Source organism: Indicator indicator, chromosome 9 (genome assembly GCF_027791375.1).
Source record: "Indicator indicator isolate 239-I01 chromosome 9, UM_Iind_1.1, whole genome shotgun sequence".
In the NCBI taxonomy this organism is placed as follows: domain Eukaryota; kingdom Metazoa; phylum Chordata; class Aves; order Piciformes; family Indicatoridae; genus Indicator; species Indicator indicator.
In genome coordinates, this window is record NC_072018.1 from 18,018,875 (window position 1) to 18,035,804 (window position 16,930).

The 16,930-nt window shown below is 36.3% G+C and overlaps 1 protein-coding gene across 1 annotated transcript in view; it reads left to right on the forward strand.

Annotated features, from left to right (window-relative positions):
• HCRTR2 (hypocretin receptor 2) overlaps positions 1–13,832 on the forward strand; it is a 33,686-nt gene extending 19,854 nt beyond the window's left edge. The window contains exons 4-8 of the mRNA XM_054383721.1: positions 3,858–3,973; positions 9,103–9,323; positions 10,630–10,751; positions 11,826–12,026; positions 13,639–13,832. Coding sequence (XP_054239696.1) covers positions 3,858–3,973; positions 9,103–9,323; positions 10,630–10,751; positions 11,826–12,026; positions 13,639–13,832 — 854 coding nt within the window. The remainder of the gene's footprint in view (positions 1–3,857; positions 3,974–9,102; positions 9,324–10,629; positions 10,752–11,825; positions 12,027–13,638) is intronic.
• The last annotated feature ends 3,098 nt before the right edge of the window (positions 13,833–16,930 follow it).

The window sequence follows — 16,930 nt, forward strand, 5'->3', positions numbered from 1 at the left end:
TTCTTTTTAATTGTTTCTGGCATTTCTGACTATAAAATTCATTGCCAATTCTAGACCGAGGGCTTTTCATTTTCAGTACTTTCTAATAACAATATTTTATTTGGGAATACAGAAGGATCCAACATGTGACCTATAAAGGCTCACGTAAGGAGCCAGTGTTGGCCACAGTTCTATAATAGTCTGTAATTGCTATGTGCTGATTTTGATGATAAAGTGCCAAAATAAAAGAAAATTATATTAAAATGAGTTCAGCATGTGTCCAAGTAAGCTAAATATATTGTCTTAGAGTTGTTCACAAAATGAATTTTAGCCAAAGTGCATCAGCCAATCCCTTTGCAAACGATAAAAAGAACACAGAGATAATCCTTTCCCAAACTATATGACTGAATGGAAATGAAGGGAAGACTTTGTGTTCCATTTCCTCTTAAGCTACTCATAAAATAGTACAAAAACATATTGTCTTAATTCTGGAAAACAAATAGTTGGACATTTAATTAATACATGGAGTTTTATACATCCTTTTAATTGAAGTGATCAGAATTTAAGGAAAAACTTGTGCGACATTTTAATGCAGGAAAAAAAAAGATATTGATAATGCTAAAATTATGCTTGGTGTCTTCATGAACTGATAAACATAATATATCAGGTTTGAAAATGTAATTTTAGTATTAGCTAACTGTAAGTACTCTGACATAGGAACACAGTTTGGAAGGGTCTGTGTTGTGTGGTTGAATTTTCTCTACTATGGGCACCCACTTCCTAATATCTTTAGTTGTTAAGCTTTATTCTAAAAATATATTTCTATGTTGGTAAATCCAAAATTTTATATGTATCTTCCTCATGCAGGGCAACCTGGGAACATGTTATTGATGCTCAAAACACTTGATAGTCTTGTTGGGTTTATCTCTTCTTAAGGAAGCTGTCAAGAGTACCAGTTTCATTATGTACTTATGGCTTAAGGGAATATTTCATTTGCTAGATATCAAAATCTTTTGAGTCTGGGTTGTGTGTGTACATATGTATATGTATACACGTACATTTGGATTTACACAAATATAGTAAAATTATGGCAAAAATCCAGGTGCCATAGTTTCAGTCTTCCTCCTGACTTCACTGAACAACAGCCTATGACTGGAACACAGTGACAAGAAAGAGTTTTTAGAAAAGTTTAGACTTGTTTAATGACCCCTGCAGCAGAAGTCTTGTTCTAGCACACTGACCCTTTATCAGGTGGATTATAATTACACCACCACATGACTGGTGCTAAGTAGGAATGCTAATTTCACCCTAGTACAGTCCCCATGACAATCTGTTTGCTTTTTGTTCCCTTCTCCCTTTTCAGTAGAAGAGTGGCCAGTGATGTAAGAATCATTAATTTCTTCTTAAAGACATGGTTACTCCAGCTAAGAATGACCTCCTCCTGTCCTGAAGCCCATTAAGTGACCACGGAAGGCAAAGACAGTTTTCTCCTCTTCTGCTTGACAGTAAAAGGTTCAGCAGTCCCAGACAGGCAGCTGATATATTACCAAGACTATAGATTGATTGATGTTCTCATTCAAGGAGCCTGGAACTCACTGACTTGATAAATGAATGGTATCCCAAACCAGCCCTTCCTCCTTCTTGCTGCTGTGATTGTCAACAGCTTTAAAGCCTTTCTTTGGCTTAAGAAGCTAAACAGAGTCATGCATCTTAGGGAAAAGTTCTCCAAAGGGCTTTGCCCTGGGTGGAGGAGGGACAGGTTCCCTTTGATGTTTAGCAGCTGGCACTTTCCAGGTGCCTAAACTTCAAAGGCAAATGTTGGGATCTTCCTCCAACTTGGTCCATCAGTTCTTTGTAGATAGCTAGGCTCATTTAATGTTTTGCTTTACTTGGAATGCTAAATTAGAAGCCATAAACTCCAGATGGCCTTTTAAATATGTACCATCCTTTTACCTGAAAGGGGTCAGGATGCCTGCAGAGCACTGACAAGGCAGGTGTCACCTCCTTCTGAGCAGAAAGAATGTACTTTCAGCTCTGACCTCCCATGATCCCAGTAAGTCACATTACTCCAATTTCCCCTTAATCTCTCCACCTGTGAAGCATACATCTCAGTATTTCTCTGCCTAACAGGACTGCCTTGAAGCTGTATTTCAGGAATGCAAACCAAGTTTGAGATCACCAGTCAATATACAAACCCAAGTTTCACCAATTGTAAAAAAAACCTTACACCAAATTTTCTGCCTCCCCAAAGGACATTGACAAGAGCTAGTAGCTGCAGCTGCTAATTAATAGTTGGTAAGCTGGTTTGCTATGGGATCTTAGTGCAAGTAAGGAGCCAAATGCTGTTCATCTGAATTTTTGCTGCTTTGATCAAATATCAATGGCAACATCTCTACTACACTTCCTGCCAATGAATATGGGCTGGGTTTTTCTACAGCAAGTTTATGTTTCCCTGATACTCAAGTTTTTCTGACTGGTGAATGAGCTGGCACTTTCAGGCCCAGAAGTGAGTTTAATATTATGAGTCTTGTTCTGAGGGTGAGCATGGAGTTACCTTGATAATGTACTCCTCTCTGTTATGAGAGTTACCAGCCAAATCTTTGCAACTGGTTGGAAGCAATGTTCTTAAAAGTTTTTTTTGACTGAAATGATTCTATGATTCTGTGATCTCCTTGTTCTTCGGGCATGCACAAGAACCTCTTTTAATAGCAACCACAACCTCAGTCACTTTAAGAGGCAGAAAATAAGTTTGATTCAAAAATGCAATGTTTCTTTCTTTCTTTCTTTTTCTTTCTTTTCTTTCTTTCTTTCTTTCTTTCTTTCTTTCTTTCTTTCTTTCTTTCTTTCTTTCTTTCTTTCTTTCTTTCTTTCTTTCTTTCTTTCTTTCTTTCTTTCTTTCTTTCTTTCTTTCTCTTTCACTTTCTTTCTTTCTCTTCTTTCTTTCTTTTTATTTCTTTCTTTAGTTATCTTTCTTTACCTCTTTACTTCTTTCACTTTCTTTCTCTTTCTTTCTTTACTTCTTTCTTTACTTCCTTCTTTCTCTTCTTTCTTTCTTTCTTTCTTTCTTTTCTTTCTTCCTTTCTTTACTTCTTTCCTTCCTTCTTTCTTTCCTTCTTTCTTTCTTTCCTTCTTTCTTCTTTTATTAAACCCACAATCAATACAGAATTTTAGTTGCAGATTATATCATCTTGGAACAATTGAAAGTTCTGAAATTTAACATAAATACTTCTTCTTTAGTCAAAATGCAATGTATAGAGTTGCCACTTATGGATTGCACAGTTTCTTTTTGGCTACTTATTGTCTCTCTCCATAATGCTCATTCTTTTTATGAGGCCATCCATAATTGTTAAGTTGTAATTAATACCAACATTTGGTAATACCAAACTACATTTGACGATGCAAAAGTGAAAGCACATGATGCTGTAGTCTACATTCTCTGTTTATAGGTAAAAGCCTATCAGTTTACCCTGGGATGCATAGTAACCTTTGCAGAATTAAACCTAAAGGTAGACAACCTGATAAATGCATCAAAGATGAGGTAGCTTGGATAATTAGTTAGCTATTGTTAGATAATGAAATTTTCTATCTTTCACTGATTTAATAAAAAGCAAAGCTTCTTAAGGCTTCAAACCTAAAGTAATAATGTGATATGAAAGAAAAAATGTGATATAAGAGATGCTTGAGATAAAAGCATGTTTATAATAGAAACAGAATCTGTACAGAAGTGATTAAAAAATCAATCCTGACCATAATATTATAGGATACATCTTCTATTATAACCTATTATGTTTGAAAAAATAAATATGTGAATAATTTGTCTTAAAGTGATTTTGGAACATATATATATTTAAATGTACTTGTTTGAATTCTCTTTTCAGCTGAGGTTTATCCCAAAATGTATCACACATGCTTTTTTCTGGTGACATACATGGCACCACTGTGTCTTATGGTGTTGGCCTATTTGCAAATATTTCGAAAGCTGTGGTGTCGCCAGGTAAGTCACTTAACACTATCTCTATTTGCTTGCTGTTGTGACTATATGCGGATTCTTGTGTACAGCCTTCTTCTCTGTATGCGTCATGTTCACACTTAGGGTCTGGAATTTTACATCCAGCGCTGTTGTCATGTTCAGTGACACTGCTGGCTTGTGGCCAACTGAGATGCAATAAAAAATGAAGGCAGTCAGGATGACTGTAAACTGCTTCTTGCTCACATCTGTAAAGGGTATAGAAGGAGAGAGATAAAAAGGCAACAGAAAGACTGATTATAGGCAGAAGAAAGAGCTTTACCATTGTATCTGACATGCTTACCAAAATAATTTAGGTGACCTTGTTTATACCACTAAAATCTCCTGTAGCTGTCAAAAGTTAGGATTGAGCTTCCCATTTTGTTAATAGTCTACAATAGTTTATTTTTATTTTTCATTCTACAAAGTCTCAAGTTCATAGCAGATGCAATCTGAACAAAAGTTAGACTAGAAAGTTCATCTACCAGAACTGTGAGAGTGGAATTCCCTGATGTGAAGCTGACTGTAACCAATAACATCTGATGTGAATAATTGGCAAAAAAAGGGCATACATTCTTAAGTGGATAACTATTTTTTCAAGGTTAAAATTAAAAATACAGGAAGCAAATCTGAAATACTAAACAAAAAAATCACAAGCAAGCAATCACAAAAGGAACTTTTGAATTGAAGTGACAAATACAGGATGACCTTTTCCAGGAATATTTTCCTCCTGCAACAGTTTGAAGTGTGTCATCTCAAGAATAATTTTCTGGGCATGAATAGTTATCTGTCGTGCATCAGTCTCTGGTTCTCTCTACTGTCTTCTTCTTAGTCCAAGATTTATCTAAAGCTGTAGTCCTCTGCCATCCCTGCTCTGCCATCCTGTAAAGGACAATAAGCTCATCCCATTAAAGACATGATGCAAGGTATTCCCTCTCCTATTGTCTCAAATAGCTCTAACATTGGCTGACATTTCCATCAAAGATATCGGCATGAATAATTTCTTTCTCACTATTATGCTTGATACCATCCAAATTTGAGGCTGTCTGGGCCAGGGCATAATATCTGCCCTGTCAGGAGCGTTATCAATTTGGCTGCAGACATCAGGCATCTTTCTAAGTGCAACAGGTGTGCCATAATCAGTGATATAAAGCAAACAAATGCAGTGCTTTAAATGGATAGATAATAGTTTCAATTAAGAAATCATTCTCTTCACCAGAACTTCAGTTAATTATAGTGATCCTATTTCAAAGTACAGTAAGCCTTCCAAATGTACATAGCAGAAAAACACAGCAAGCAGTAGATGCTCACTATGCCTTACACTTTTTCTATGAGTTCTTTTTGTTTTAAAAGGGAGTGTTGTGCGTGCAAATTTTCAAGTAACTAAAAGGTGAGATAGATTTACAAGCTATCCTTACTGTACTTTGTGTAATAGCTCTTAAAATTACTGGTTGTGTCTTTCAAGTAGATCTTTGAGTATAAGCTTTACAATCTTTGAATTCATCTTTGTAAAGACAAGCACAATCATGCCACAACTACCAGGGATTTTGAGTAATTTATTTTAATTACTAGCAAGGAATACAGAAGGCTACGTTCTCTTGTGGATTTTAAGTAGAAGTCACTTCTGAAGAAATAAATAGGACTGAATGGATTTATGATGAAAATTTTGATACTTAATTTATATTACCAAGTTCTGTACTGTATGCTTCAATTTACTAATGTATAAATGCATTGACACTGAAGCCTACTCATATTAATAACTAGGAACCCTACCCATTTTTATTTTAGCAGACGAAATATACCCTACCATTGTTTTGCAATTTGCCATTGCATTTGGATTTCCTCTGGTTATAAACCCCTTGATAATAATTTGCAGTGTACAAGAACCGTGCATAAGAAAATAAATTCCAACTTTTATTACCTGTTTGGACACATCTAGTGGGCTTTTAGTGAGCCATCAAAATTGTATAAATTCTCCACAATTATCTCTACAAGTAATTCATTACCAAAAAGCAAATATATGCATTATGCTGGCATGTGTATACTTGTATACATATAATCATAGAAATATTTAGGTTGGAAAGAACCTTAAGATCAAGACCAACCATAAATATGGCACTGCCAAGTACACCATTAAGTGATACATCTATATGTGTTTTAAGTACCTCCAGGGATGGTGACCCAGCCATTTTCATGGGCAGCCCACACATAGACACATGCACACCCACTTCTGAAGTGTTATGCTCCTTAAATCATGCCAGTTCAGCTATGCATCTGTGGGCATATAGCTCTTCTATTGTTTTTTTCGGATAAAATTCTTGCTGTGTTACTACCTACTGATGTAACAGTAATAAAGGACAGGTATATGCCAGAGAAAGACTGAAGAAAACAGGGATTTTTTGAAAGGCTGTTGATACAAACTCATGAGGACTTAGCAAATAAATATATAATGCAATGAGATTATACAATATACAGTCATACCTTTGATCATCTCTTGCTGTTAAGGACTGACTAAACATGAGAATATACCCTTCTATTTACATACACAGGTACAGACCATCACAGAATCACAGACTGTTGGGGATAGGAAGGGACTTCGAAAGATCATCTAGGCCAAACCCCCTCCCAGAACAAGGTCACATAAAGTAGGTCACACAGGAACACATCCAGGCAGATTTTGAATGCCTCTGGATAAGGAGACTCCACAATCTCTCTAGGCAGCCTGTTCCAGTGTTCTCTCACCCTCCCATTGGAACAGTTTTTCTTCTTGTTCACATGAAATCTCCTCTGCTGCAGCTTACATCCACTGCCCCATCATCGGACATCACTGAGAAGAGTCTGGCTCTGTCCTCCTGACACTTGCCTTTCACATATTTATAAACATTATTGAGATCACCCCTCAGTCTCCTCTTCTCCAAGTTAGAGACCCAGCTCCTTCCTTTCCTTATAAGGGAGATATTCCACTGCCTTAAACATCTTTGTGGCTCTTCACTGAACTCTTTCAAACACTTCCCTGTCCTTCTTGAACTGAGTGGCCTAGAACTGGACACAATATTCCAGATGTGGCCTCACCAGAGCAGAGTAGAGGGGCAGGAGAGCCTCTGTAGACCTGCTAGCCACAGCCTTTCTAATGCATCCAAGGATGCCATTGTCATTCTTGGCCACAACGGCACATTGCTGGCTCACGGTCATCCTCCTGTCCGTTAGGACCTCCAGGAACCTTTCCCTTACACTGGATCAGTCTCAAACCTATACCGGTACATGAGGTTGTTCTTTTCCAGATGCAAGACCCTACAGTTGTATTACATTTATTTTCTCCCTGCCCAACTCTCCAGCTTGTTCAGGTCTCACTGAGTGGCAGTACAGCCTTCAGGTGTGTCAGCCACTCCTCCCAGTTTTGTGTTATCAGCAAACTTGCTGACAGTGCACTGTGTTCCCTCATCCAGGTTCACAATTCTGAACAAGATAATGTTTCTCTTCATCTAAATTACATCTAGCTACTGTGAAAGCTGGTCACTGATTTCTTGAAATTAATCTTTGGCATAATCAGGAGGGAGAGATTAGGCTGAATTTCTCTGATTACATCTCCAATTCCTGCTCAATATGGCAACTTGGTATGACTGAAAAAAAGAAGGAAAAGCTCCTACAAATTAGAGAACAGAATACCAAAGTGCCTCTGATATGCCAGAATCAGAATCTTAGGCATCATATTATCTCAGTAGTACATGACAGACATTCAGCAGTACTGCACCCTACAACTGAGTACAGTAAGTCCCTTGCAAGAGGACAGACATGTCCAGGTATGAAGCTGATAATGCTGTTTTCAACTGCATGAGTGAGAACTTGTAGTAGGAGTAAGTGCATGAGGTTACTTTTTTTTTTGCTTTATGTCCATAGACACATTAATGAAAAATAAATGCCATAATATATCCCCTGTTCTGCTTCACAGATTTCCTGTTCATTACAACACAACCTTGCCAAAATGTTCCAGTAGCTGTAAATCAGATTTGATGGTGCACATAAATATGAAATTAAGGGCTTGTCTGTGCAAGGAAGCTTTTCACAAGAAGACCCCCAAACCAACATAGGAACTATTCTAGAATAATTCAGAATGTGTGTGCTTTTGTTTTAGAACAACCATTCCCTTTTTCGTTCATTTTTATTTCCTAAAATATAAAAAATTTCATTCCTTTCTGGTCAGTTTTTGTAGGTAAACCCTGATATTTAAACCGTTACAATACACAGTTTGAATTTTGCAGATACTTTTAAACATGAATTGTTTTACACTTGTGAGACTAGTCTCCCCACAGACAATTGCACTATGCATGAATGAAACTACATTTCTACACAAAAGGTTTTCATAATTGAAAACACTACAAGTGCCATTACAATAGAGTTCTCTGAGAAAGTCTTTGCCATCTATAGTCTTTCCTATTTGGCTGCAAGCAGGAAATAATTTTGAAGAACTGAAGCAAAATTGCTTCATTTGGCTTAGTTTATGTGAAGACACAGAAAACAAACCCCGAGATTTTTAATAGCATTTTGTTATATCTACCCATTGCAAGATGTCTTTGGCTGACTGACTTCTTCCTATATCTTGCCACTCTTCCATGATTCCCTTCTATTCACAGCTGTGTATTCATTTGGAGCTCTTTGCAGAGAGATCCACACTTCAACTCTCATGTCTTTAGGTGCTTCATTGTCATCTAGATATCACATAGGCTTTAAATTCTTGTTTTCCAGTGCTGAAAAGCTGTTTAGAGCCTTAACTTAGCAGCATATTAATGAGATAAACTGCTCTGCCAGAAAGCAAACCACTTAATATAGAACTTTGTATCAACATAATTGCAGCAACGGAGTTGGTAAGTGGGATAGCCTGAAGACACAAGCAAGGGAAGAAATTTTTAATATATTAGTTCATATATTTGGATAAAACACAAAGTTTTATGCGGTCCTTCAAGTGTGCCTGAAATTGAGTTTGTTTGTTGCAGCTATGTTGATTAATTTAATAAAAAAACTCTACTTCTCCCCACAAGCTTATGCTGTGTATGTCCGCTTGTCTGTTAGCTACCTGTGATGACAGTTTTTCAAAGTTCCTCTTATTTTGCTTTTCTTAGATCCCAGGAACATCTTCTGTTGTTCAGAAAAAGTGGAAGCCTCTGCAATCTTCAGCACAACCCCGAGGGCTGGGACAATCAACAAAGTCAAAGATTAGCGCTGTGGCAGCTGAAATAAAGCAGATTCGTGCAAGAAGGAAAACAGCACGTATGCTAATGGTGGTCCTCCTGGTTTTTGCACTTTGCTATCTACCAATTAGCATCCTCAATGTCTTGAAAAGGTAACATTTATTCCAGTATGTAAACACTTGATAAAACAGTTGAAAATAAGCATACAGTTGCAAAAAAGCCACACATATATATAACCTATCCATAGTACTTTAAAAAAGGCCAGAATGTGAAACCCTTGTTAGCAAACACTTCCACATGAAAATTATCTCCTGCATCTCCTCATTACAACTTGTCATTTACATGGGATTGCAGCTTGTTTGCTGTTAATATGTCCATGGACAGTGTATTTGCCTAAAGCAGCAGCTGAAGGCTAGCAGTAGAGTATTTTCTTGTGGCTTGGCTCTAAGTGCTGTGAAATGTTGGATTTAAACCCAAGCCCTGCCGTACACAGTTTGAAGACTTTAGGCTAACCCTTCAGTCTGCCTATGAAGTTATATTTTACCTTTTAACCTTTTTCTCTCCTCTTCATTTGAGATGTAATTATGTACACTCTTGTTTTTGTTCAGTGCCTGACAGGCTAAGGCTTCAGCATAATTATATCTCATGAGCCCTCTGGAATACTGATAAATAATGACACATAGCAGATCTGAATATCCAAAAAATGACCAGCCTGCTATTGGTGCTTGAGGAACATTTTAGCTTTAAAGGAACAGTTTCAAGTTGGCTATGAAGTCTTAAATACATTCCACTCAGTTCTGGCACTTTCCTGAGGGCTAATTTAGGTCTCTTAGTACACAATGTGGAACAAAAGAAGTATTTCCAGAAAGGAATTGAGGCCACCTATGATCTGCACCACAGAGGAACTGAACAGGCTGCCACAACTACGATAGCTGAATAGGCCCATAGTTAAATTTTCCCTTAGATGGCAAAAGTAAGCTGTAAGGAATTCAAGCAAAGCATGTTTCTCTGGAGGACAGATGCTGCTGCTGTGGCCTGTTTTGAAGCCAGTTCAGTGCATTTTCAGTTCTGGTGTCCTTGTTTATTAGAGAATGTGCCTAGAGACAGGAACCTCAGTGACATGAATAGGTCACAATCAACTTTTCCCATCTTTTCAATGGCTTATCTGACACCAGCTGATTTTGGTTACTTAGCAGAAAAGACATGCATCTGCACCATTGCAAAAAAAAACGTACTGAGGGACTCTGTTATGCTAAACCATACAGAAGGCTGAGGGATGGAGAGAGGACTTCATTCTCTCACAAAAGTGACAATATTACTATTGTATCTGCTTTTCTGTGATACTGCAAATAATCATCAGAGAAAAAATTAAGCCAGGAGTTGCCAAATATTTTTGTATGATTTCTAATTTTGCCATCTTTCAGGTTTACTTTTTTTTTTTTTTTTTTTTTTTTTTAGGGTTTTTGGAATGTTTAATCACGCTGATGACAGAGAAACTGTATATGCCTGGTTCATGTTCTCACACTGGCTTGTATATGCAAACAGTGCAGCCAATCCTATTATTTATAACTTCCTCAGTGGTAAGTTACAGTTACCTAGAATTCAAGTTTAATGCGTAGTTTGAACATAATGAGCCATAACAAATAAGATTAATGGCTATGTAACATCAGCCCAACTCCTCTGGTGGGAGCTAGATCTTCTTCTTGGAACAAGTTGCCTGAAGTATCCCATTACCTTCAGGCTATCTACCTAGAAGTAAACTAAACAATGCCAGGGCTTGAGTCCAAGTGCTTGAATTTGACAGTCCATGCCATTAATTTGGCAGAGAAACCCCTAGCATGACTTTGGACTGAAACCAAAGCCATTACCCTAAATACCCTCTGGATACTGTCTGGAAGGTAGCACAGGCCAGAGGCTGTCTTTAGTAGGCATTTTATATGCAGATATTGGGTTTTGGAAGCTGCACTTCTATGACCAGACTGCACCAACTGCTTTCAAGACCAAAGAATCAGGCAGGATGCTGTTGACTTACTAGTACAGAATTGTCTTACTTTGCATTTGTCTTATTTGGCTATGGACAGCAGAATCAGACCCTGAACAGGTGGTATTACAGTTAAATACAGGGAGGCAAAAGTCTACTGATACTCACTACACATTTGGCCCCTTCATTTATTTGTCATGTGCAACATGAGGATGATCTGAACAATTTATTCTGAGCCCCTAAAGCAGATGAATGGGCTGCTGAAGAGGTTGAATCTTCTTTCAAAATGTATCCGAGATGAAACACACATTAGCCATGCCATCTCATTTCACCTGTCAAGTAATGATTCAGTCATTGGTTTTGTTAGATATGTTATTGACTAACAGATTAACCGTGATATGATTCCATAAATCGTTCTAGTCTGTCCATTCAATCTATCCAAGAATAATTTAGGCTTCATACCACACCTCACATATCCTCTTATAAAAGTTATTTTTTTTCTGTATTTCTCCAAAGTCTTGAAATTGTGATTTCCTACTTCTGTATTAGAAGAAGACCTGGATGGTTGGGTTAATTTTGCTTTAGATAGCTGTTTTTTTCCTAATCTGTAAAGTTTGATGAAACGCAGTTTATACATTATAAGTTCTTCATGAGTCTTATTTGTGGTTGACAGGGAAATTTAGAGAAGAATTTAAAGCAGCATTTTCTTGTTGCATCTTTGGCATTCGCAGTCACCGTGATGAACGACTCACCAGAGGTCATGCCAGTACAGAGAGTCGGAAATCATTGACCACCCAGATCAGCAATGTTGATAATGTTTCAAAACTTTCAGAACATGTTGTATTGACCAGCATAAACACAATGCCAGCAAATGGTACTGCACTTATTATACACTGGTATTACACTTGTCCTTATGCCTTTTGATGCTGTGGAAGTAAAATTTCATTATGCATGCAACCATATTTGAATATGAGCACAATGAAGTGAGAGAAGAATGCTTACAATTAAAAAGTGACTCTAAGAAAAGTAACTTAGAAAAAAATATTTTATAGAATGTGCTACAACTTTGTATATTGATGGAACAAATTTTCTTTTCATTTATTTAAAAAGTGGAGTTGTAACTGGGAAGAGGGTAAAGTAATAATATTTTATATATGTATTTTCTTTGGATCCTTACTTCTTTCAGACTCCTAAGTAAATAAAGAACAGGTACCTGAAAGTATGAAAATCATTTCACTGGAGTTCCGATGTGTTTATAAATATCCATATTTTACTCAGAGCTAATCTCTGAAGTGGGGTATATTTTATAACAAATAATTGAACCAAAATAGTATGTAGAAATTGAACTGCCTGAATGTCCTTGACTAGTTCTAATTATCTACTTATGACACGTTCTGGTGTGAGTTGCGCTGATCAAGTAAGAAATCCACATTAATTTCTCACATTTTCTGTTCTTCTTTCTCTTGGATGAGTTATTGTATGTATTCAGGAACAGTTGTGAAGCCACTCTTGATTTTTTCCTACATTGGCTGATAAACAAACACGATCTGAAGTGGAGGGCAGAAGTTGTTCAAGCTTCCCCAGTTCTGGGTCAACAATTAGATGATTGTGCAGTTCTCTAGCTTTGTGGATGGATGGAAAATGGCATATAGTTTATTATTTGATATTTTTCCTTATATGCTGTATTCAGTCAGGACTTTGCAAGGCACTGCAAGTACAGAATTCATCCCTCATCTCCTAGAGATGTGAATGTTCCTTATCTAAAGTTACCTCAGACACTATAGATTATGACTATATAAGCTCCATATTGATAACAAAGAAATTGGTATCCCCAAGGAAACTTAATCTATTCCTAAAATGTATGTCTAACCTATCTCTGAAGAAGTCTGTTCTTTTCACATACTATGGAAGGAATGTTTGTGTCCTGAATTTAGGTTGCTGTTCTCCAGCAGCATTGTGATTCTTATACATATGGCAGAAGCAAGGTTACAGCCATGAAACTCAGATGCTAGTATGACTGTAGATTATTTTACTCTATTATTTGTCATCATTTTTGTCTCACTGCCTGTGTTTTGCTCACGGCCATGTGGTTGGACTAGATGATCTTTAAAGGTGTCTTGCAACTCAAACTACTCTGTGATTCTGTTATTGATTTGTACATGGGAAGCTGCAGTTCTCTCTTGGTCACAGTGGCATCTGGATAAGGAACCACTGGGCAATTTACCAAAAAATGCATATTAAATAAGTAGGAGAACAGAGAAAACATATTTTAAAGTAAGGAAATCAAGGTTTATGTGTCAGAAATCACCATACATTTAAGTCCAGAATTCTTGACTTAAAATTTGCAAGTGCAATTTGGAATATTTTATGGCTATTTTGTTAATAGATCATCACCCACAGTGTTCAGAATGACAATCATAAAGTGAGCCAGTCAGCTACCTGATACAAACATCAGGTACAAACAAAGTCTTTGTTTTGTCTTACAGGTATCCCAGCTATAATCAGCCCACTGAAATCAGTGGAACTGCATCTTCACATACCAGGGATAAACATGACTTCAAATTTGGATGAAGCTGTGAGGGCTTCTGCGGATGATTCTGGTAACAAAGAGAATGCAGACTGGGACAAGTTCATCCCTAGCATAACTAAACTTACCTCGACAGAGTTACAGCAAGGATGACTGGCTCAGTTCATGCAAGACCACCAGAGAATGACACATGCTTTTAGCCTGTTACAGACTACAACTGGTCAAAGGGATTCCTTCAAAATGACTGCCTCTTCTTTTTCTTCTCAGTCTTACAGAAACCTACTTACCTCAGTATGAGCTAAAGAACACATCTTTACAAGTCTTTTTAGATTGGATTGTATCATACTTTGTAAATACTGTAGATATTTATTTTTATATATTTTAGATGCTGTGGAATGATCTAAAATGTATCATATAAAGAACTCCAAGTATTTGAAAGAAGTCTCAAACATTATTTATTTATATCTTGTTTCTATAAGTGAGTGACTTATTTATAAGGAATGCTTACTTATGCACTTGTGGTATTCCAGAATTACTTTGCACTACTTTTTCTGTTAATTCAGTATGGTAAATACTACATTCAGTATGGAACTTTCACATCAGATTGATTTGAAGACATTCCAGGTTACCTTTCTAAGGACAGGTGTTCTAAGACATGAACCCGAAGTGCTACAAGCCACAAGTTTCCATAAGATTACACCGAAAGTGTAATTTTTTTTTTTTCAGATCTGAGTGCCTAAAAAGCAACACTTAAAACTTATGTGATGCTCACAAGTGCTATAAGCTCAGAAGTCCAACTCAGGCCAGAATTCCTACTCAGAAATAACAAGTGTTAGCACCCCTGAAGAACAGACTATTTTAGGTTTTGTATGTGTTACTCCAGAAAATCTCTGGTGATCTTTGAAGTAGAAAACGTTGGATATCTTGCTTGCTTTCACAATTTCACTCTCTCAGCTGCCACTTAATACTGGTGATATTAACAGTTAACAGATTTATATGCAAGAAAACATTGACTTTTCAACAATTGGAATGTTTCTCTTTGGAAGTTATAAAGGTGATATCTCATGGGAGCAATACTCATATACCCACTTATCCATTTTCCATTTATGGGATAAGCTCCCTGGCCTGGGGCTTCCTATCATGCACTGTAATTATTCTTCTCAAACATTTAAGAAGGTGCATCATTGGAGACTTGGTGTAATAGGAGAGCATGGCCTACTGGTTAGAAAGAGTGTAACCTATAACCTGAGCTACAACCTCCCTAGGGCACAACTCTTGCATTTCAATTAAGATTTTTCAAAAGGAAGGCTAAGATGGAAGGAAGGACTTGTTTTTCAGTAAAAAACATTTCACAAAGAAAGAACACATTCTCACATGTGCAAGTGTTTCTGAAAAGCCGGTTATTCACAGACAAGTTGTTATTTCATTAACCTATGTAAATACTTTTCCTACGTTTTACTTTGACCTAATGTTAGGAGATGTAATATCATGACAGCTGAAGTTTTATGAAGAACTTAATCACTTTATGATTTTCAGACTTCCCCAATAGTTGTTTTACTTGACGTCATTGCAATTGCATTGAGTTTACACTAGTGTAAAGTGAGAGGAAAAAAATAATTTCATTTGTTTGTGTATTAAAGTTTTCTCTTTGTATTAAAATAGGAAAAGGACAGTATTCTTTTTCTATTAAAAATAATAGGGAGAAAAACCTAAATTAAAAGAATGTTTAAATGTCAAATAAAATCAAAGGAATTCTTATATTCCTATGTGTAAACTTAGTTTTTGAGTATAGCTATTATGTCATCGTTAATTCAAGAAATTATTTTACTTTGTCTCTTCAAAGAAAAGAAAATCCAAATAACTGTATGCAGCGAGATTTGATAGCTATTGCATTTCTTTTTCCATTAGAAGGCTATTTTTGCTCTTCAGACGCAGATATCAAAGTATTCCTAAACTGTGTGACAAGATATAATTTTTCTATGATATTTGAAATGATTGGATAAGCAGCTGCTGAACTAAAAAGTTACAGAAGTGAGAGAATGAAATTTGAAGTCTTCTAATTTTTTTCTTTTGATATAAGCAAACAAAAATTCAAAAAGTTAAAAGCTAGTATAGGAATCTAGCTGAAAAATAATGATCAGTAATCATTTAATTGTGCCATAAAATGTTGCCTCAACCCACCGCTGAAAAATGTTGATTATATCAAAATTTTGTAAATCTATACCTCCATTTCAGAAACTGTATTTTTACTTTTCCTTCAACTGAGGGGAAGAAAGTAAAACTTTGTCAGTATAAATGAGGAGTATGCATACTTTTCAAACATAAAAGTTCATGGGGAACTGTGGAAAACCTCCAAAATTCTCATGCTCTGTCACATGTGTTGCCCAGATCCCTGTGAGATGAACAATGGGTGCTGGTGGTGACATGGAAAAAACAGAAGTAGCATCTTTCTAAAAGGGGTTGAATACCACCTGTCAACTCAAATTGCCTTCTTTTTGCTGCTACCTTAATGCCAGTGGGATAAATGGTGTTAGTTAGTCTAAGGTGACAAAACCACTAAAGGTCACTAGTAATTTTTGATTCCTGCAGTCCCCAGTGACCTGTTAGAAATGAAGGTTCTAGCCTTAATTTTCTCTTTTCTGGGAAAAAAAAAATCTCATATATCTTTTCTTACTTTCACTTAGATCCTGAACATTCTTAGGAATTTCTTTTAGACATAGATTTAATGCAACAGTACTTTTTCTGTGGAGGATATAAATAAAAGAGGACAAAATAATTGAGAAATTATTCTGGGTTTTTCTCTGGCAAGATTTTTGTTGTATAAATAGCACATCTTTGAGACATAAGTTATATGATCAGACCTCATCTTTGATTTAAAATTCTGAGAGCAGGAAGAAAATGTTAACTAATTCTTGCCAGAAAATGTGGTTATCAAGCTAAAGATTTGTTAAATATGGTTATCAAATTAAAGATTTTATTATTTTGATGAAAGATTTTCCATTCCAAAATTTCTGACTTTTTGAAATAAATATTTTTTATGAAAATATTCAAATGTATTTTTTTTCTTTTTTAGTTTTACAATATATGAGAAGTACATAGACTTTTTTCTTCTTTAGCTCAGATATATTTTCAGGCATAATTTCATCAGAAAATCACAGACATTTAAAAATCTGTTGTCTACCTGTGTAAAGTAGTGGTGGAGTTTTTGCCAGTCCTAGGTCTACTTACTACAGAAATATCCAAAGATTTGG